This window comes from Mustela erminea, chromosome 2, assembly GCF_009829155.1.
Source record: "Mustela erminea isolate mMusErm1 chromosome 2, mMusErm1.Pri, whole genome shotgun sequence".
NCBI classification, from domain to species: domain Eukaryota; kingdom Metazoa; phylum Chordata; class Mammalia; order Carnivora; family Mustelidae; genus Mustela; species Mustela erminea.
In genome coordinates, this window is record NC_045615.1 from 110,702,885 (window position 1) to 110,726,727 (window position 23,843).

Below are 23,843 nucleotides of genomic sequence, written 5' to 3' on the forward strand. Positions count from 1 at the left end.
CAACAATAATAAATAATTCTTTTTTTTTTTAAGTAAAAATTTTTACCCTATTAAAGATCCTGTTAGGAGAATGAAAAGAGAAGCTACAGAAGAGAACATATTTGCAAACCACATATCTGACAAAAATGTGTATCTAGACTATATAAAGATCTCTCAAAACTCAACAGGAAAAAAACCCCCACAACTATCCAAGTAGAAAATGGGCAAAAGACATGAATAGACATTTCACCAAAAAGAGTATGCAGGTGGCAAATAAGTACATGAAAAGATATTCAACAACACTAGCCATTAAGGAAATGCATATGAAAAACTTTATATCACTACTTACCCATTAAGATAGCTTGTTAAAATAAATGGTGAAAACGTCAAATACTGGAAAGAATGTGGATCTCTCATTCATTACTAGTGGGAATATAAATGCTACAGTTGCTCTAGTAAGATAGTTTGATAGGTTCTTCAAAAGCCAAACATAAATACTACAACACAGGAATCATGCTCCTGGGCATTTACCCCAGAGAATGAAAAATTAAGTTCACACAAAACACTGTGCACAAATGTTCACTGCAGGTTTATATTTAATAGCCTTAAGACTGGAAACAACCAAAATGTTCCCCAAAGGTGAACAGGGGAACAAACTGTAGAATGTCCATAACATGGAATCCAACTCAGCAATAAAGAAGAAAGAATTATTGAGGCACACAACTTGGATGGATCTCAGGGGTCTTATGCTAAGGGAAAACCAAAAGAAACCCAACCACCCTCAAAAGGTCACTGCTGTAGGATTTTGCTCATGTGACATTCTCAAGAGAACAAAACTCTCAAGATGTAGAATAGATTGGCAGTAGTCACAGGCAGGAATCGTGGGGCCAAAGGTGGGTGCATGAGGAAGATCTTCGTGCTGGCAGAGCAGCTCTGCACCTGGGTTGTGTTATTGCTTATGTGAATGGACACAATACAACAATGAAACCAGACAGGTACATCATGCCCATGTCAGTTTCCTGGTGTTAACACTGTTTTGCAGTGATGTAATATGTTACCAGTGGGGTAAAATGGATGATAGGTACCTTAATGAAGGGACCTTCCTGTACTACCTGCAGCTACCTTTGGATCTATAAATCAATCAATCAATCTATCCCTCCTAATGCCATACCTGTCAACATGTCCCAAAATAGCTCCCTAAAGTTAGCCTTTCCACCCTGGTTCTCTGGAGCTCAAGTCTTCCCTGTGGGTCCAGTGGCCCCATCCTGTGGGTGCCAGGCAGTGATGGAGGAGGAAGGAGGGATCTAGTGCTAGCCTGTGGCTGGGCAGGTGCTGGGCTGAGGTAGTCCAGGACCAACAGTGCAGAGAAGGACAGGTGTGGGGCAGAGGCAGCACCCAGAGCACCCTCCTCCTAGAACTGATGCTCTCCCTTCAGGAAGGAAAAAGCCAGGATAAGGAGCCAGCTCAGAGTGAACCCTCCAGCCCTCTTTCCCTCCCATCCTCCTCAGGACTCCCATCTGTCCCCCTGATCCTCCCCAATCTGCCATTTCCTGCCTCCCACTCACCCCCGACCTCCACCCCTACCTGAGTTGTCTGCATTTTACAGATGAAGGAATTAGGGACTCAGAAGGGGTGAGCAACTGTAGATCACATCCCCAAAGTATTGTCTTAGCCCCTTCATCTCCAGGAAGCTGCTATATCTGGGGACCTGCTATGTTTGGGGGACATGTGAGCTGGGTCTGAGCAGCTGAGCAGAGGATGTTCTCAATGCTGGATCATGGAAGTGACCCACTCGGTCCTTAAGTCCCAGATACCTGAACTCTACCACTCTCCCTGCTGGATCCTACAACCAACGATCCTCAAAATGGCTTTTGAGGGAAGCATAAACTTCCCTCTCTCTCACCAAATCCCTGTCAAGTTCACACTGTACCCCCTCCCACATTCAGCTTCTTCACATCTCTCCTTAGTTTACCCTCAGTTGCTAGGAACACATTGACTTGAACACCCCACAGGGGCCTCAACTTCAGGCTCTCCACCTTCACCTTAGCTGGAGCTGCAGATGGGCCCCAGCTCACTGGGATCCATCCCTCCCTTAAACTCCTACCTGACTGCCCCTGGAGCTGGAGGGGCCCAGCCTTGAACCTGGGATTTCTCTCCCTCCTCACACCCCATCATTCAATTCATCACCAATTCTCAGCTCTGCCTCTTGGAAGTGGCCACCTACCTCCAGGCCCACAGCACCCACCAGTTTCCCAGATGCACCTGTTCCCACCTGTCTCCTGCTCTGCCTTGTTACCTGCATCCAGCCCCACAGCTAGAGCAGCCAGAGCGAATCCCACATATCTCCCTGCAAATCCTTGCTTCCTTGGTTCAGGGCATGAAGCCCACCATGCTGCCCCTCTCCAGTCTCTACCTACCTCCCTCACCCCATACCACCTCCCTCAGAGATAGGGAATGCTCTTCCACTCTGGCCTTCTCCACCCTGGTCTTCACCTCACATGTTCTCTTCGAAAGCAAAGAGTCTGCAACTGAGAAGTACCTGCTGCTGTGGCCATAGTTTACAGCTGTAACTTCAGGGTCCAAACCCAAGTTTTGCCATAAATTGGCTGTGAGACCTTGGACCAGAGATGGTCTCTGCAGAATTATCTGTGTGAGGACTTTCTGCTTCTCTTTTTATTATAAGGATGGCACCCACCTCAGAGGTTGGCTTTGAGGACAAGATGAGTAAAATTGTGTGAAAGTATTTGATGGGGATGAGCAGGTTATGCTCAGCAACAGCTTGCCGTGAAGAGCCATGGTGAACCTCACCCACCATCTGGAGAATACAGTGACACATGAGGCATGGTGGTGTCTGCAATTCCAGTGTGTGCATTGCGATCACCCAGGGATTATTTATTTTCAAATAATTATTTTTAGAGAGGGAGTTAAGATGGTAGAGAAGTAGGAGACCCTATTTTAACCAGTCCCCTGAATTGAACTAGATATCTACCAGAACACTCTGAACACCCATGAAATCAGCCTGAGATGTAAGATTATACACTTCTGAATCTCTACAAGGGCAGAGGATCATCAGTAGAGAGGGTGAACGTTGCCTGGATTGTGGTTGATATTTTCAGCTATACATCCCCTCAATCACCTCTCACCAGAATGACTAGGAGGAAGAACCCCCCAACAGAGGAAAAATTTATAGACTGTGACCTCTGCCTCAGAACTAATGGATATGGACATAAGTGAGATGTTGGAAATAGAATTCAGGATAACAGTTATGCAGACAATGGCTAGGTTGGAGAAACCCATTAGCGGCAGAATAGATTCTCTAATGGCAGAAGTGAGAACTGATCTGGCAGCACTTAAAAATGCTATCAATGAGATCCAATCTAATCTAGATACTCTAACAGTTAGGGTAAATGAGACAGAAGATTGAATTAGTGATCTAGAAGATAAACTGATAGAAAAGAAGGATCAGGAGGAGGCCTGGAACAAACAGCTTAGGATCCATGAAAACAGAATTAGAGAGATAAATGACGCCATGAAACATTCCAATGTCAGAATTATTGGGATCCCTGAGGGGGTTGGAGAGAGAGAGAGGACTAGAGGATATAGTTAAGGAAATCCTAGCTGAGAATTTCCCTAATCTGGGGAATGAAACAACTGTTCGTGTTCTAGAGGGAGAGAGGACACCCCCATGATCAACAAGGATAGAATGACCTACCAGTATGTGCTTGTGAAATTTGTGAATCATAGGACCAGAGGAAACATCTTTTTTTGGTTAAGATTTTATTTATTCATTTGACAGGGAGATAGAGCTCAAGCAGGCAGAGCAGCAGGCAGAAGGAGAGGGAGAAGCAGGCTCCCCACTGAGGAGAGAGCCCAATGCAAGGCTCAATCCTAGAACCTTGGGATCATTACCTGAGCTGGAGGCAGACACTTAACTCGCTAAGACACCCAGGCGATCCACCAGAGAAAATATCTTAAGGGCAGCTCAGGGGAAGAGATTCTTTATATACTGAGGGAGAAACATCGGAATAATATCAGACCTATCCACAGAAACCTGGCAAGCCAAAAAGGGCTGGCAAGACATATTCAGGGTACTAAATGAGAAGAACATGCAGCCAAGAATACTTTATTTGGCAGGGCTGTCATTTAGAATGGATGGAGAGATAAAGAGATTCCAAGACAGGCAAAGACTAAAAGAATATGAGACCACCAAGTCAGTCCCACAATAAATATTAAGGGGGGGTTCTATAAAAGAAGAAAGACCCCAAGAGTGATATAGAAGAGAAATTTAGAGAGGTAATCTATAGAAACAAAGAATCTCACAGGCAACATGATGACTATAAAAGCATATCTTTCAATAATGACTCTCAATGTGGAATGATCTAAATGCTCCTATAAAATGGTACAGGGTTGCACACTGGATAAAACGACAGGACTCAACCATATGCTATCTACAAGAGACTCATTTTGAACCTAAAGATACATCCAGCCTGAAAGTGAAGGGATGAAGAACCATATTTCATGCCATTGGGCCTCAAAAGAAAGCTGAGGTAACATTTCTTATATCAGAGAGATTATATTTGAAGCTAAAGACTATAGTCAGAAGGACACTACATCATTCTCAAAGTGTCTATTCCACAAGAAAATCTAAGAACCGTAAATTGTTACTACATAAGCCAACAGTTAATCAAAATAAAGAGACATATTGATAAGAATACGTTAATTGTAGAGGATTTTAACATGCCACTCTCAGCAACAGATGGATCATCCAAGCAGAAAGTCAACAAAGAAACAAGAGCTTTGAAAGACACATTGGACCAGATGGACCGCATAGATATATACAGAACATTCCACCCTAAAACAACAGAATACCCATTCATCTTGACCACACATGGAACTTTCTCCAGAATAGACAACATACTGGGTCACAAATCATGTCTCAACTGATACCAAAAGACTGAGATTATTCCCCACATGTTCTCAGACCATAATGTTTTGAAACTGGAACTCAGTCACAAGAAAAATTTGGAAGAAATTCAAACATTTGGAAGCTAAAGACCATCCTGCTCAAGAATGTTTGGATCAACCGGGAAATCAAAGAAGAACTTAAACAATTCACAGAAACCAATGCGAATGAAGACACATCGGTCCAAAACCTATGGTATACGGCAAAGGCGATCCTGAGAGGTAAATACATAGCCATCCAAACCTCATTCAAAAAAACAGAAAAATCCCAAATACACAAACTCTTTCTACACCTTAAAAGAACTTAGGAATCAACAACAAATTAAGCCTACCCCATATACAAGAAGGGAAATAATTAAGATCAGAGTCGAGATCAGTGAGTTAGAAACCAGAGACACAGTAGAACACATCAACAAAACTAGAAGCTGGCTCTTTGAAAGAATTAATAAGCTTGATAAACCACTGGCCAGACTAATTCAAAAGAAAAGAGAAAGGATTCAAATTAATAAACTTATGAATGAAAGGAGAGCGATCCCAACTAACACCAAGGAAAAAGAAACAATCATCAGAAATTATTATCAATAGCTATATGCTAATAAGTTAAGCAACCTAGAAGAAATGGATGCATTCCTGGAAACTTGTAAACTTCCAAGACTGAAACAGGAAAAAATTAAGAACCGGACTAGATCAAAACCAGTAATGAGATTGAGGCAGAGATTAAAAACCTCCCAAAAGGAGCACCTGTGTGGCTCAGTGGGTTAAAGCCTCTGCCTTCTGCTCAGGTCATGATCCCAGGGTCCTGGGATGGAGCCCCGCATTGGGCTCTCTGCTCAGTGGGGAGCCTGCTTCCTCCTCTCTCTCTCTGCCTGCCTCTCTGCCTACTTGTGATCTGTCTGTCAAATAAATAAATAAAATCTTAAAAAAAAAAAAGCAATTTAAACAAACAAACAAAAACACCTCCCGAAAGGTGAGCTTGGAGTGCAGCCAGAGGCCAGGGAGACAGAAGTGACTAGGCTCTTTTCTCTGAGGGCGCACTGAGGAGTGGGGCCCTGAGCTCTCAGCTGGGAGGCCACCATTTTCATTCCCGTCCTCTGGAATTCTACGGAAAGCGTTCAGGGGACAAAAGCTCCTGAAAGCAAACCCGAGCAGATTACTTAGCCTGGCCCCTGGTAAGGGCGGTGCAATTCTGCCTTGGGCAAAGACACTTGAGAATCACTACAACAGTCCCCTCCCCCAGAAGATCAACAAGAAATCCAGCCAAGACAAAGTTCACCTACCAAGGAGAGCAGCAGAATTCCAGTGGAGGAGAAAGCAAAGCACGGAACTCATGGCTTTCTCCCCATGATTCTTTAGTCTTGCAGTTAATTTAATTTAATTTAATTTTTTTTTCTTCTGCTAAATTTTTTTAAACTTTTACCCTTCTCTTTTTTAATGTTTTTTAACTAGTTTATGTTATATATATATATTTATTTTTCTTTTTTATATTTTTTCTTTATTTGTTTTCTTTTTTTAATTTTTTTTTTCTGAACTTCTTTTTATCCCCTTCCTCCCTCCCATGATTTGGGGTCTCTTCTGATTTGGTTAATGCGCATTTTCCTGGGGTCATTCCCACTCTTTCAGTACTTTACTTGCGCCTTCATATACTCATATCTGGACAAAATGACAAGATAGAAAAACTCATCACAAAAAAAAAAAGAACAAGAGGCAGTACCGAAGGCTAGAGACCTAATCAATACAGACATTGGTAATACGTCAGATATAGAGTTCAGAATGATGATTCTCAAGGTTCTAGCTGGGCTCGAAAAAGGCATGGAAGATATTAGAGAAACCCTCCTTAGAGAGATTAAAGCCCTTTCTGGAGAAACAAAAGAACTAAAATCTAACCAAGTTGAAATAAAAAAAGCTATTAATGAGGTGCAATAAAAAACTGGAAGAGATTATGCTGAGTGAAATAAGTCAAGCAAGGAGAGTCAATTATCATATGGTTTCACTTATTTATGGAGCATAACAAATATCATGGAGGACAAGGGGTGTTAGAGAGGAGAAGGGAGTTGGGGTAAATTGGAAGGGGAGGTGAATCATGAGAGACTATGGACTCTGAAAAACAATCTGAGGGGCTTGAAGTGGCGGGGGAGTGGGAGGTTCGGGTACCAGGTGGTGGGTATTATAGAGGGCACGGATTGCATGGAGCACTGGGTGTGGTGAAAAAATAATGAATACTGTTTTTCTGAAAATAAATAAATAAATGTACTAATAAAAAAAATGGAGGCTCTTACTGCTAGGATAAATGAAGCAGAAGAAAGGATTAGTGATATAGAAGACCAAATGACAGAGAATAAAGAAGCTGAGCAAAAGAGGAACAGACAGCTACTGGACCACAAGGGGAGAATTTGAGAGATAAGTGACACCATAAGATGAAACAACATTAGAATAATTGGAATTCCAGAAGAAGAAGAAAGAGAGAGGGGAGCAGAAGGTATATTGGAGAGAATTATTGGAGAGAATTTCTCTAATATGGCAAAGGGAACAAGCATCAAATCCAGGCGGTGCAGAGAACCCCCCTCAAAATCAACAAGAATAGGTCCACACCCCGTCACCTAATAGTAAAATTTACAAGTCTTAGCAACAAAGAGAAAATCTTGAAAGCAGCCCATACAATGGTAAAAATATTAGATTGGCAGCGGACTTATCCAAGAGACCTGGTAGGCCAGAAAGTACTGGCATGATATATTCAGAGCACTAAATGAGAAAAACGTGCAGCCAAGAATACTATACCCAGCTAGGGTATCATTGAAAATAGAAGGAGAGATAAAAAGCTTCCAGGAAAAACAAAAACTGAAAGAATTTGCAAACACCAAACCAGCTCTACAGGAAATATTGAAAGGAGTCCTGTAAGCAAAGAGAGACCCTAAAAGTAGTAGATCAGAAAGGAACAGAGAGAATATACAGTAACAGTCACTTTACAGGCAATACAATGGCACTAAATTCATATCTCTAAATAGTTACCCTGAATGTTAATGGGCTAAATGCCCCAATCAAAAGACACAGGGTATCAGAATGGATAAAAAACAAAACCCATCAATATATTGCCTACAAGAAACTCACTTTAGACCCGAAGACACCTCCAGATTTAAAGTGAGGGGGTGGAAAACAATTTACCATGCTCATGGACATCAGAAGAAAGCAGGGGTGGCAATCCTTATATCAGATCAATTAGATTTTAAGCCAAAGACTATAATAAGAGATGAGGAAGGACACGATACCATACTCAAAGGATCTGTCCAACAAGAAGATCTAACAATTTTAAATATCTATGCCCCTAATGTGGGAGCAGCCAACTATATAAACCAATTAATAACAAAATCAAAGAAACACATCAACAATAATACAATAATAGTAGGGGACTTTAACACTCCCCTCACTGAAATGGACAGCTCATCCAAGCAAGATCAACAAGGAAATAAAGGCCTTAAATGACACATTGGACCAGATGGACATCACAGATATATTCAGAACATTTCATCCCAAAGCAACAGAATACACATTCTTCTCTAATTCACATGGAACATTCTCCAGAATAGATCACATCCTGGGTCCTAAATCAGGTATCAACCAGTATCAAAAGATTGGGATCATTCCCTGCATATTTTCAGACCACAATACTCTGAAGCTAGAACTCAATCACAAGAGGAAATTTGGAAAGAACCCAAATACATGGAGACTAAACAGCATCCTTCTAAAGAGTGAATGGGTCAACCAGGAAATTAAAGAAGAATTGAAAAAATTCATGGGAACAAATGAAAATGAAAACACAACTGTTCACAATCTGTGGGACACAACAAAGGCAGTCCTGAGAGGACAGTACATAGTGATACAAGCCTTTCACAAGAAACAAGAAAGGTCTCAAATACACAGCCTAACCCTACACCTAAAGGAGCTGGAGAAAGAACAAAAAAGAAAGCCTAAACCCAGCAGGATAAGAGAAATAATAAAGATCAGAGCAGAAATCAGTTGAAATAAAAACAAAAAAAAAACCCCAATAGAACAAATCAACAAAACTAGGAGCTGGTTCTTTGAAAGAATTAGTAAGATTGATAAACCCCTGGCCAGACTCATCAAAAAGAAAAGAGAAAGGACCCAAATAAATAAAATCATGAATGAAAGAGGAGAGATCACAACTAACACCAAAGAAATACAAACAATTAAAAGAACATACTATGAGCAACTGTACGCAAACAAATTTGACAGTCTGGAAGAAATGGATGCATTCCTAGAGACATATAAACTACCAGAACTGAACCAGGAAGAAATAGAAAACCTGAACAGACCCACAACCAGTAAGGATATTGAAAAGGTCATCAAAAATCTCCAAACAAACAAACAAACAAAATCTCCAAACAAACAAAAGCCCAGGGCCAGATGGCTTCCCAGGGGAATTCTACCAAACATTTAAAGAAGAACTAATTCCTATTCTCCTGAAAATGTTCCAAAAAATAGAAATGGGAGGAAAACTTCCACACTCATTTTATGAGGCCAGCATCACCTTGATCCCAAAACCAGACAAGGATCCCATCAAAAAAGAGAATTATAGACCAATATCCTTAATGAATACAGATGCGAAAATTCTCACCAAATTCAACAGTACGGTAAAAGGATTATTCACCATGATCAAGTGGGATTTATTCCAGGGCTGCAAGGTTGGTTCAACATCCGCAAATCAATCAATGTGAGACAACACATCAATAAAAGAAAGAACAAGAACCATACGATACTCTCAAGAGATGCTGAAAAAGCATTTGACAAAGTACAGCAACCCTTCCTGATCAAAACTCTTCAAAGTGTAGGGATAGAGGGCACATACCTCAATATTATCAAAGCCATCTATGAAAACCCACTGCAAATATCATTCTCAATGGAGAAAAACTGAAAGCTTTTCTGCTAAGGTCAGGAACACGGCAAGGATGTCCATTATCACCATTGCTATTCAACATAGTACTAGAAGTCCTAGCCTCAGCAATCAGACAACAAAAGGAAATTAAAGGCATCTGAATTGGCAAAGAAGAAGTCAAACTATCACTCTTCGCAGGTGATATGATAGTATATGTGGAAAACCCAAAAGACTCCATTCCAAAACTGCTAGAACTTGTACAGGAATTTAGTAAAGTGTCCAGATATAAAATCAATGCACAGAAATCAGTTGCATTTCTCTACATCAACAAGACAGAAGAAAGAGAAATTAGGGAGTCAATCCCATTTACAATTGCACCCCAAACTATAAGATACCTAGGAATAAACCTAACCAAAGAGGCTAAGAATCTATACTCAGAAAACCATAAAGTACTCATGAAAGAAATTGAGGAAGACACAAAGAAATGGAAAAATGTTCCATGCTCCTGGATTGGAAGAATAAATATTGTGAAAATGTCTATGCTACCTAAAACAATCTACACATTTAATGCAATCCCTATCAAAATCCCACCCATTTTTTTTTTCAAAGAAATGGAACAAATAACCTAAAATTTATATGGAACCAGAAAAGACCTCGAATAGCCAGAGGAATATTGACAAAGAAAGCCAAAGTTGGTGGCATCACAATTCTGGACTTCAAGCTCCATTACAAAGCTGTCATCATCAAGACAGCATGATAATGGCACAAAAACAGACACATAGATCAATGGAATAGAATAGAGAGCCCAGAAATAGACCCTCAACTCTATGGTCAACTAATCTTCAACAAAGCAGGAAAGAATGTCCAATGGAAAAAAGATAGCCTCTTCAATAAATGGTTTTGGGAAAATTGGACGGCCACATGCAGAAAAATGAAATTGGACCATTTCCTTACACCACACACGAAAATAGACTCAAAATGGATGAAGGACCTCAATGTGAGAAAGGAATCCATCAAAATCCTTTAGAAGAACACAGGCAGCAACCTCTTCGACCTCAGCTGCAGCAACGTCTTCTTAGGAACATCACCAAAGGCAAGGGAAGCAAGGGCAAAAATGAACTATTGGGATTTCATCAAGATCAAAAGCTTTTGCACATCAAAGGAAATGGTTAGCAAAACCAAAAGACAACTGACAGAATGGGAGGAAATATTTGCAAACGACATATCAGATAAAGGGCTACTGTCTTAAATCTATAAAGAACTTAGCAAACTCAATACTCAAAGAATAAATAATCCAATCAAGAAATGGGCAGAAGACGTGAACAGACATTTCTGCAAAGAAGACATCCAGATGGCCAACAGACACGTGAAAAAAGTGCTCCACATCACTTGGCATCAGGGAAATACAAATCAAAACCACAATGAGATACCACCTCACACCAGTCAGAATGGCTAAAACTAACAAGTCAGGAAACGACAGATGCTGGCGAGGATGTGGAGAAAGCGGAACACTCCTGCACTGTTGGTGGGAATGCAAGCTGGTGCAGCCACTCTGGAAAACAGCATGGAGGTTCCTCAAAGAGTTGAAAATGGAACTACCCTATGACCCAGCAATTGCACTACCGGGTATTTGCCCTAAACATACAAATGTAGTGATCTGAAGGGGAACCTGCACCCGAATGTTTATAGCAGCAATGTCTACAATAGCCAAACTATGGAAAGAATTTAGATGTCCATCAACAGATGAATGGATCAAGAAGATGTGGTATATATATACAATGGAATACTATGTAGCCATCAAAAGAAATAAAATCTTGCCATTTGCACTGACGTGGATGGAACTAGAGGGTATCATGCTTAGTGAAATAAGTCAATCGGAGAAAGACATATGATCTCCCTGATATGAGGAAGTGGATATGCAATGTGGGGGGTTAGGGGAGTAGGAGAAGAATAAATGAAACAAGATGGGATCGGGAGGGAGACAAACCATAAGTGACTCTTAATCTCACAAAACAAACTGAGGGTTGCTGGGGGGAGGGGGGTCGGGAGGGGGGGTGGGGTTATGGACATTGGGGAGGGTATGTGCTAAGGTAAGTGCTGTGAAGTGTGTAAACCTGGCGATTCACAGACCTGTAACCCTGGGGATAAAAATACTTTATATGTTTATAAAAAAATAAAAAATTTTAAAAAAAAACCTCCCAAAATACAAGAGTCCAGGAACTGATGGATTCCCTGGGGAGTTCTACCAAACATTCAAAGAAGAAATAACACCTATTCTCCTGAAGCTGTTTCCAAAAACAAAAACAGAAGGAAAACTTAAAGACTCTTTCTATGAAGCCAGCATTACCTTGATCCCCAAACCAAGCAAAGACCCCATCAAAAAGAGAATTTCAGACCAATAACTCTGAAGATTATGGATGCCAAGATTCTCAACAAGATTCTAGCTAATAGAATCCAACATTACATTTAAAAGATCATTTACCATAACCAGGTGGGATTTATCCCTGGGATGCAAGGGTGGTTCAACATTTGTAAATCAATCATTGTTATAGAACAAATTAATAAAAGAAGAGAGGAGAACTACATGGTCTTCTCAATTGATGCAGAAAAAGCATTTGACAAAAATCAGAGTACAGGGATAGAAGGAACATTCCTCAACTTCATAAAATCCATCTCTGAAAAACCCACAGCAAATATCATTCTCAATGGGGAAAAGCTGAGAGCCTTCCCATTGAGATCAGGAACAGGATAAGGATGATCACTCTCACCACTAGTGTTGAACATATTACTAGAAGTCCTAGCAACAGTAATCAGACAACAAAAGAAATAAAAGATATTCAAATTCACAAAGAAGTCAAACTCTCTTTCTTTGCAGATGAAATCATCCTCTATGTGGAAAACCCAAAAGTCTCCATCCCCAAATTATTAGAACTCTTACAGTAATTCAGTAATGTGGCAGGATACAAAATCAGTGTACAGAAATCAGTTGCTTTCTTATATACTAACAATGAAACTGTAAGAAAGGGAAATTAGAGAACCAATTCCATTTACAATAGCACCAAAACCCATAAGATACCTTGGAATAAACGTAATCAAGGAGGTAAAGGATCTATACTCGAGGAACTACAGAACACTCATGAAAGAAATTGAGGAAGACACAAAAAGATGGAAAAACACTCCATGTTCATGGATCAGAAGAATAAACATTAAAATGTCTATGCTGATCAGAGCAATCTAAACTTTCAATGCCATCCCAATCAAAATACCATCGGCAGTTTTCAAAGTGCTGGAACAAACAATCCTAAAATTTGTATGGAACGAGAAAAGAGGCTGAATTGCCAAGGAAGTGATGGAAAAGAAAAACAAAGCTGGAGGCATCATGTTACCTGATTTCAAGCTTTATTACAAAACTATCAAGACAGCATGGTACTAGCACAAAAACAGACATATAGACCAGTGGGACAGAGTAGAGAGCCCATATGGACTCGCAACTCTATGGTCAACTAATCTTTGACAAAGCAGGAAAAAATATCCAGTGGAAAAAAGTCTCTTCAGTAAATGGTGCTGGGAAAATTGGATAGCTATGTACCATTCTCTTACACCATACACAAAGATAAACTCAAAGTGGATGAAAGAACTCAATGTGAGACAGGAATCCATCAAAATCCTAGAGGAGAACATGGGCGGTAACCTCTTCAACGCTGGCCACAGCAACTTCTTTCAAGACACATCTCCAAAGGCAAGGGGGAAAAAAGTGAAAATGAACTTTTGCGACTTCATCAAGATCAAAAGCTTCTGCACAGCAAAGGAAACAATCAACAAAACAAAGAGGCAACTCACAGAATGGGAGAAGATATTCGCAAATGACACTATAGACAAAGGGCTGATACCCAAGATCTATAAAGAACTTCTCAAACTCAATACCCAAAAAACAGATAAGTCAAAAAATGGCCAGAAGACACAAACTTCTCCAAAGAAGACATACAAATGACTAACAGACACATGAAAAATGTTCATTAACCATCAGGGAAATTCAAATCAAAGCCACATTGAGATACCACCTTACACCAGTTGGGATGACAAAAATTAACAAGGCAAGTAACAACAAATGTTGGAGAGGGTGTGGAGAATAGGGAACCCTCTTACGGTGTTGGTGAGAATGCCAGTTGGTGCCACTTTGGAAAACAGTGTGGAGATTCTTCAAAAAATTAAAAATAGAGCTACCCAATGACCCGGCAATTGCACTACTGGATATTTACCCCAGAGATACAGATGTGAAAAGAAGGGCCATATGTACCCCAATGTCCATAGCAGCAATGTCCACAATAGCCAAACTGTAGAAAGAGCCAAGATGCCTTTCAACAGATGAATGGATAAAGAAGATGTGGTCCATATATACAATGGAATATTACTCAGCCATCAGAAGGGATGAATACCCAGCTTTTTCATCAACATGGATAGGACTGGAGGAGATTATGCTGAGTGAAATAAGTCAAGCAGAGAAAGTCAATTATCATATGATTTCACTTACTTGTAGAACATAAGGAATAACACAGAAGTCATTAAGAGAAGGAAGGGAAAAGTGAAGGGAGGGAAATTGGAGGGGGAGATGAACCATGAGAGACTCTGGACTCAGAGAAAAAAACAGAGTTTTGGAGGGGAAGGGGCTGGAGGGATGGTGAGCCTGGTGGTGGGTATTAAGTAGGGCATGTATTGCATGGAGTACTGGGTTTTATACATAAACAATGAATCTTGGAACACTACATCATAAACTAATTATGTACTATATGGTGACTAACATAACATAATAAAAAAAACACAAAATAAAATAATTATTTTTAAATGGTTATTTTAAATTATTTAAAGTTCTTATAAATCCTGAAATTTGTGTCACCTCCCACTCCAGGATGTGACCCCCAATCCATGTCAGCTCCTTTTCTTTGCCCTCCTGGGTGGCATGGGTGGGAACATCACCATTTCCATGGGCCAACACTTCCAGGAAGCCATGAATGTTGCTGAAGAAGTTCTCCAGCTCCCAGACACTGGCCTGCCTCTGACCCCACTGGTTAGCCTGTTCTTGTAAGGCCTTCACTCCGCCTCCAGGTGGGAACACCTGTTGTGAGCCTGGAGAAGTTCAGCTGATGATTCTTCCATGCTGGCCTGGGTGTCCTCTGGAAATTCCTCTCAGCCTCCTCTTTGTCTCAGGCTGTGTCCAGGGAGGCCTGGCTCTCAGGCAAGGTGTTCTTTAATTCTTGTGACACCCAGTGATAGAAAAGATTTCTCAATCTTTGGTTTTCTTCTTCACACGTTAAAATCAGATATTTTAGCTCAGACACTTTCTGAAAGGGAGATTTATTCCTTTCCCTCCTTGTATTAAAAGCTTCTTTCATAAATTCAGACTTTCTGTTGAATGCTGTCAAAGATTTACTGATGTGTTTCATTTCCAGGGGCAGCTCTTTTCACTTTCTCTCTCATTTAAGGCATGGTGTCTTTCGCTCCTTCCAAAGAGAACTTCTCAAAAGATGAAGGTCCCTCAAATGATGTGCCACCAGGACACCAGGGTGGAGTTGGTTCCAGGCCAGAGGGCTTAGGGCCATGGCTCACCAGTATCTCTACACAGTGACCTAACATGGGGACTGCAGTCTGAGTGGTTCCAAGCACTGGTCAGGTCTCGGCATTCAGCCACAACTCAGTGACATTTGGAAGCCAGCCTCTAACAGGGGGAGGAACTGCTACCTTCACAGATAGCCTCTGTCCTGGCTCTTCCCCTGGAAGACAGATGTCCCGGGGACTCATTTTCCCTGTGCTAAGCCCTTGGTCAGCTAGGCATCCAAGGGAATCTTTGGCCCTCTGCTGAGCTGGGTAGAATTCCTGGCCTGTTGAGTGCCTCGTAGACTCATTCATCTCTTGCTGAGCTGGAGTGGCAGGGCTCCCAGTTGGTCAGATATCCAGGGGACTCTTTTGCCCTGTGGTGAGCTGGGTTGGAGGGTTCCTGATCAGAGGATTTGCGTTCAGTTGATTGTCCAAGGGACTTGCTTATCCAGTGCTGAGTGGGGTTGGAGAATTGCCTGGGTGTCCCTGGCCCTCATTTATTCTGTGTTGAGCTAGGTCAAAGGTCTCCCAGTCATTTGGATATATGGGAGCTCATTGCCCTGAACTAAGCCAAGTTATAGGGCTTGCAGCTGGAAGGCTCCCAAATGGTGGTGTCTGGGAGACTCACCTTGCTCTATGCTGAACTCTTTCAGTGGGCTTGCAGGTGTCTGGGTGGCCAGGGGACTCATTTGCCCTTTGCTTACTGGTAAGAAAGCTTCTGGTCTGCAGTGTGTCTGGGGAACTCGTTTGCCCTGTGCTGAGCTGGGTGGGATGACTACTGGCTAGAGGGCTCCTAGTCCATCAGATATCTGGGGAATTCATTTGCCCCATTCTATGTGGGATCAGAGTACTCTTGGTCTAAGAGCACTCCGTCTGCTGTCTAGGGGACTCTTTGCCCTGTACTAAGTTGATTCAGAGAATTTCCCATCAGAGAAGTGTTCAGGGAATTAGTTTGCTCTGTGCTGAATTGGGGTCAGTGGAATCCCGGTGGACCCAGCGTCTGGGCGACTCCATAGCCCTGTGCTAAGTTGGTTCAGAGAATTCACCCCTAATGAAGGGTCTGGGGGACTTGTTTGCCTTGTGCTGATCTGGGTCAGAAAGCTTGTGGTCAGCTGGATGTCCTGGGATGAGTTCATCCTATGATGAGCAGTGTTAGGGCTCCTGGTTGGCCTAGTATATATAGTGGATTCAGTTGTCTGGTTGGCCTGTGCTTTGCTGGGTTGAGGGCTCCGAGCTGGAGAGCTCCTAGTTGGTCTAGTGTCCAGACAACTTGTTTATCCTATGTTGAGCTGGATCAGAGAACTTGTAGTACAAAGGTACCCAGGGTGCCCACTGTCCTGAGGGGACTCCTTAACCCTATGTTGAATTGTTTCAGAGAATACTCCATTAGCCAGAGGTCCAAGGGACTTAGTTGCCTAGTGCTGATCTGGGTCAGTGGGTCCTGGTCAGAAGGCTCCTAGCTGGCCTGGGTGGAAGATTCAATTTCCCTGTGCAATGCTGAGGTGGAGGGCTCCCGGTTGGCCCAGTGTCTGGGCAACTTTTTTGCACCATGCTGAGCTGAGTCAGAAGGCTTTTGGTATAAGGATACCCAGTAGGATCACTGTCCTGGGGACTCATTAGTCCTATGCTGAGTTGGTTTAGAGAATTCCCCACTGGCCAGGGTTCCAGAGGACTGGCTTGCCTTGAGCTGATATGGGTCAAAGTGCTTGTTATCAGCCAGTATCCAGGGGATTAGTTTGCTCTGCCAGAACTGGGTTGGTGGGCTCCTGGTGAGCCCAGTGTCGGGGGGAGTCCATTGCCTTGCTTAGTTGGTTCAGAGAATTCCTCATTGGTGGAAGGTCCAGGGGACTTGATTGTCTTGTGGCTGATCAGGGTCAGTTGGCTCCTGGTTGAAGGACTCCTGGTTTGCCCAGATGGAAGACTTGATTGCCCTGTGCTCTGCTGAGCTGGAGAGCTCCCAGTTATCCCAGTATCCAGGCAACATTTTTGTGCCATGGTGAGCTGGGTCAGAAGGCTTTTGGTATCAGAGTACCCAATGAGCACACTGTCCTGGGGACTGGTTAGATCTATGCTGAGTTAGTTTGGAGAATTCCCCATTGACCAGGTATTCAGGGGTCTTGGTGGCCCTGGGCTCACCCTCATCAAAGGGATGGTCATCAGCCAAGGGTCCAGGGGATTAGTAGGCCCTGTGATAAACTGGGTTGGTGGGCTCCTGGTGGATCCAGTGTCTGGGGGACTCGATAGCCCTGTGCTAACTTGGTTCAGGGAACTCCCCATTGGCCCAGGGTCTGGAGTAGTGGTTCACCTTGTACTGATGTGAGTCAGAAAACTTGTAGTTGACTGGATATCTGGGGGTTTAATTCATCTTGTGTTGAGCTAGGTCACTGGGCTCCTGGTTAACCTGGTGTCTAAGCAGACTTAATTGCCCTGTATTCTGCTGGGTTGAGGGCTGCCAGTTGGAAGACTCCTGATGGGCACACTGTTTAGGCAACTTGCTTACCCTCTGGTGAGCTGGGAGCAGAATGGGGCCTAGTGGGCCCACTGTCTTGTGGACTTGTTAATCCTAGCTAAGCTGGTTTGGAGAAGTCCCCATCGTCTGGATGTCTAGGGGACTTTGCTGTCTAGTGATGATCTGGGTCAGTGGACTCCTGGTCAAAGGGCTCTTGGTTGGCCCAGCCAGAAGTCTCAACTGTCCTGTGCTGTTGCTTTGGAGGGCTTCCAGGAGGGTGTCTCTTGGTCAGCCTAGCATCCTGGGGACTTGTTGGCTCCATGCTGAGTTGGTTCAGAGATGTCCCCACTAGCTATATTTCTGGGAGAGTGTCTCACTCTGCTCTGTGGGATTGGTGTGCTCCCACCACGCCATGTGTCTAGAGGACTAGTTTCTCCTGTGCTGACCCTGGACACAAGGCTCCAGCTCAGGAGAATGCCCAGGGGACCCTCAGGACATGCCACTGACTTCCCTGTGCTGAGTCAGGTTATGATTCCAGAGGACTAGAGGGGCTCTGCCCGACTGGGTGAGGGTCTATTGAACTGTGATTCCCAGAGCCCCATACCTTTCTGCCAAATGGGACTGAGTAACTGGGTGGCTGACCAGCCCTGCTGAGTGCTGGTATAAGGACTCATGGGACATCAGAGGGGCAGAAAAGGAGAAGCGTACATGAAGTGGACTGAAAGGTGTGGGCGAGAGAATGGGGCAAGACCAGTCGGAGAGAAGCTGCCATTAGCAGGAACGGAGAACCCTGGAGAGTACCCCAGTCATAGCTGCTGGGTACTGGACTTTTCTAACAGCCACCACTCATCCAATGCCTCCTAAGCATATCACTGCACCCCAGCCAATCACCAGGGGGCTCTCTGCTTGGTCTTGCTCATGTGGCCAATCACCAGGTGGTTCTCACTGTGGCCAACCTTACGTCATCGCCTGAACTCCATGTTTTTAAAGAAAAATATGTTAACCTGTTTTGAGAAGAAACATTACTATTTGGAATGTATTTATAATAAAGTTGGTGGTACAGCAGCAAGAGTCAATGAGTAGGAACTAAAAAATTTCACTTAGAGTCACCATCAGCAATCATAGTAACACCAGTATTAGTCAGTACATTTGGCATTAGACCCCACGAAGTCTCACACTTCAGTAGTAAAGTTAAGGTGGTACCAGAGCAAACGCTACTCTAAACTCATCCTAAGTTTTTAAAAAGTCTAGAAAATGGTATCTCTTAACAATAAAAAGAATAAGTCTGGCAAAGATGAAGCTGATTCACAAGTAATTTACCTGCTGGCCCAAACAAAATTCAGCACTCAAGAAAGGGTGCTAACAAAATGCAGTCTTTCAAAGTTAACACTCTTAATGCCCAGCATCCAATAAAACATTACTATATATCCAAAGAAGCAGGAAAATGGGACTCATAACCAGGAGAAGACTCAACCATAGGTGGAAAAAAACAAATGCCTGATGAGGATGCTAAAAGAGCAATTACAAACATACCCAAGAATTTAAAGGAAAAAAAAATAGAATGAGGAGAAAAGGGGAGATTATGAAGGAGGATCAAATGGAATTTCGGAGATGAAAAAATAAACCAAATAGGCTTAAAAAACTGCAGGATGCCCAAAAAGAAAAAAAGATGAATGAACTTGAAGATACAGGAAGAGAAACTTTCCAAACTGAAGCACAGAGAGACAAGAAGACTAAAAATAAATGACCAGAGCTTCAGGGACTTGGAGGACAATATCAGAAGGAGGAGAGGTCCAAGGAGAAAATGGCCTTAAAATTTCCAAACTGGAAAAACAACGTGTTTATAAATCCACAGATCAGGTCATTCAATGAACCACAAGCAGAAAAACATATATACAAAAAAATCATACATAGCATACCATAATCAAGGTGTGGAAACCAGTGACAAAGAGAAACTCAAAGCAGTCAGAGAACAAAAGACTTACTATATGTGGGGGAATAAGAGGGGCTGCCAAGCTTTCGTGAGAAGAAAATGCAACCCCAAAAGTGCTGAATGACATCTTTTTCTTTTGAAAGAAAAACAAAAACCTCTGTAAACTTAGTATTCTACATCTAGCAAAAATAAAGGCAAAATAAAGACATTTTTAAGATATATAAAAATAGAGAGAATTTGCTGTAAGTGGACTTATACCACAAGAAATGTGAAAGGAAATTCTTCAGGCCAAAACAACAAAGACTGTAGAAATGGGAAATGGGAAAGGATAACTATAAGATTATAATATAAAAATAAAAATTATATAAGAAAAATTTCTTTTCTCATCTAAAACTTTTCCCTAAAAAATAACTGGCTTTTCAAAGAAATAGAAAAGCAATGCACTGTTGAGTTTGTAACATGTGTGATGTAAAACATATGACAGCAACTACACAAAGGCCAGGGAGGGATAAATGGAGATGTATTGTTGTAAGGTTTGTACAGTGAAGTAATATATACACGGGATGTAAAATAGTATTTGGTGTAGAATAGATAAATTAAAGACACATGTAAATCCTACAGCAACCACAAGAGCACCCCTCCCAGAGACAAAAAAGGAAAAATGGCTAATAAGTCATTAATGAAGATTAAAAAAGGAAATATAAGAAATAAATTCAATAAATGAAGAATAGAAAAAGAAGTAAAAAGAGAACAGATGTAACAAAAACAGCAAGATGGCAGACTTAGTGATAATTACATTCCCTGTAAATGGTCTAAAGGGTCCTTAAAAAAGGCAGGGGAAACACACTCCCACCCCAAACCAGGAGAGGAACACAATTTATTTCTATGTGATTCATTTCCCATATGGACTCATGCCCCTTGATTAAAGCCGCAATGAGATTTCTACAGTCAGAGTCAGGCTTGGCTAATAGGTTACCAGGGTAACCTGTCGCTTTGGGAGAGCCACTGTTCTTCCCACTGACTGTGGCTCTGGATAGAAAGAGTGTTCAGCTGTTTGTCTGAGGATTGGATTTGTGTGACCCCTCGCAGCTCACGGGAGGAGGGAGGAAAATCCTTTGTACACAGCTGCTTCCTGCCCAGCGCAGGGGTGGGAACCATGGGCTCTGGACTCAGACTATCAGGTTTTTATGCTAACCCCAGCACTCCCTGTCTGTGTGAGTTGATACATAACATCTTTCAGTCTCTGTTTTCTTATCTCTAAAATACAAACACCTGTTGGGATGCCTGGTGGCTCAGTTGGTTGAGCGACTGCCTTTGGTTCCAGTCAGGATCCTGGGGTCCTGGGATCGAACCCCTCATATGACTCCCAGCTCAGTGGGGAGTCTGCTTCTCCCTCTCCCTCTGTGCCTCCCCCAGCTCCTGTGTGCTTTCTTGCTCTTTCAAATAAATAAATAAAATATTTTAAAAATTTTAAAAAATGAAATATGAACACCCATTTTGTAATCCTGTTTGGAAGATTCAATATGTTCCTAAGAATAAAGTGCTTTACGAATTATAGTGGGCACACCCCAAAAATTAAAAATTAGGAAAAAAAAGTATAGTAGGCACTAACCAATATTAACACACATGATGTTACCCCATGCACACAGTAACTAATCATAGCCACTGTTTATCGAATTTTTACCACATGCTGTGCATTGAACTAAGAGTTTTTATATAATACCATAAGGAATCCACAGAACAAGCCCTCAAAGTATCCTTACTTTAGAAATCATGTTTCGAAGAGGTTAAGTCATACAGCTAGTGGATGCATCACAACTTCGTAGACCACAACCATTTTGGGTCTTTTATGAGTTCATTTATTTACCCAACACATCCATTTATGGAGTACCCATAACCAGGTCCTCACCAGGGCACAACACTGCATTCCTCAGATCTATATGACCATCTTTCAGCAAAGAGTCAAAGCTGATAACGCAGGCTCTCGCACGATAAAGAAGCTGTGCTCATAATATTACTGATTTACAATCCGTTCTTTCCCTAAAACACCACAGATGTTACTTGCTTTTCCCAACAGACATGTGGAGACGAGGCTCTGCATTCCTTCTCAGCAGAAAGCTGCCCCCTTTGGTGGGAAGTTGGAACAGGACCCAGAGGGCAAGAATCTTCTTTCACATTGGCAAGCCACTGATTAATCACCTGCATCTACCTATTATGCCCCAGGCACACACTATGCTTTGTGTTTTCACACGGATTCCCTCATTTAATCCTCACAGCTACTTCAGGAAGTGCTATTAACATCATCTGCTTTATAAATGAGGAACCTCAGTCAAGCCAGCTTTCCCTCTGAGGGGCCGGTGCTCAGTACCTCATGGGGCTCCCCACGCTGGAGGGTGGCAGTGCTCGGATTTGGATCCAGGCATTTGGCTAGGGCCAGAGAGCTTTCTTCATGTAATGTCTGTCTGTTTTTGCTGAGGAGACTTGAATGCCCTCAGTTCAGCGCTCAGAGGATACAATTCTTCCTCATGTCAATGACTCTAGGCCCTACCTGCTCCCAGCCTTTGGGGTGTCCCCTTCTCCTCCAAAGACCCTCCATTCCCTTGGTCAGACAAATAACTGAGATGTGCAGACAGCAGGAGCTCAGTAAGTGTCTGAGGAAGGGAAGGAGAAATACAAGAGAAAAAGAGGGAGGGAGAGGAGAGGAGAAAGAATCTGAACAGAGTTTATGGAAGGGGATCCCACCTTCTGCAGCTTCCTCCTCTCGGCCTCCACCGACGAGCGAACAGACTTGATTTCTAGCGTGTGCTTCTTCACTAAGTCTTCTAGTCGCTTCACTAGCTGGTCTTTGAGATGTTTCTTCTCCTCTTCTGTCTGATGTTTGATTTTGCGAAGGTCTTCTTCATATTGTTGCTTCATATATTCCGTCTCAATACTTGCCTCTTTCTTGGTCTATAAACAAGAGAAAGGGCCTTGTAAACCTGCCAGCGTGGGGTGAAGAGCAGGGCATCACCGTTTCTCTTTGGTACAGAGTTTACAACATTTACACACCGGTTTTACTGCTCGTAGCAGCAGGGGCCATAAAGTTCATAGGATTATAGATCTGATATTCATAACAGCCTTCGCTTTATCCACCATCAGCAAAAAGCTCTTTGGAAACATGTACCTACGGTCATGGGATTGGATATTCCAGCCCACTCCAGCGGTGTCTAAAGAATTCTTTGTTTGTTTTGACTGGGGAACAGATGGTGGAAGTCCTACGCAGGTTTCTAGTTTCCCAGGAACCAGCGAAAGAAGTGGGGAGAATTCTGCTATATTCTTAGTCTCCTAATTTCAAATGGCAGGAAGTTAGCTAGAACTTCACACCCACGTGTCCACCCCTAAAACCATGGGACCTGCTGGTGCCAAGTGGCTCTGTCACAGTTGGGAACTGGCCTCTACCCGAAGCTCATTCCAGCAAAGCTTCCTGTGACTTCTGCATTCCCAGGGCTGGGGCAGACACTACCTGTGCCTCTGGGCCTCCTTTGGTGCACGGACACTCCTTGGGGAAGTCTGGCTCCTGCTGAGGATGGAGACTGCAGCCTTCCAGGTCATTCGCCTTTCCTAGGACTTCCTTCTCTGAAACTAGCTCCGTCTTCATGTCATCTGCAAGTATATGTTTCAACATCATTTAAAATGCCCTTGTGTTCAAGGTCTTCTGCAGTCAGGTACCCATTCTGCTATTCAACTCTTCTACCCCCACTCTCCAGTGGACTTGCTGCTCTATGGCCTTCTAGCTCTCAAGCACAATCAAAGTGGTGATTGTTGTCTTTGCTCAAGCAGCATCTTGAGTTCAAACAGTTGCCCTGTTCTAGCTGATTAAACTAATCATCGTCAAAATGTTTTGATCATGCTTTCCATACGTTGAAAAAAACCACTGAGCATGTTCCTGCATATATATACATTTGAAAGATTTAAATGTAAAAGATAAAACAAAAAATAAATATAACTAGAAATGCTCATTGTTTTCTTCGCATATTCTTAGGAGGTATCTCTGCCCCACT

At 42.5% G+C, this 23,843-nt stretch overlaps 1 protein-coding gene across 2 annotated transcripts in view; it reads right to left on the reverse strand.

Moving 5' to 3' along the window:
• FAM184B (family with sequence similarity 184 member B) overlaps window positions 1-23,843 on the reverse strand; it is a 165,437-nt gene that overhangs the window by 70,271 nt on the left and 71,323 nt on the right. For both annotated transcript variants that reach the window (XM_032333958.1, XM_032333960.1), the window contains exons 4-5: window positions 23,306-23,445; window positions 22,546-22,752 (exon numbers count right to left, since the gene is read on the reverse strand). In XM_032333958.1, coding sequence (XP_032189849.1) covers window positions 22,546-22,752; window positions 23,306-23,445 — 347 coding nt within the window. The remainder of the gene's footprint in view (window positions 1-22,545; window positions 22,753-23,305; window positions 23,446-23,843) is intronic.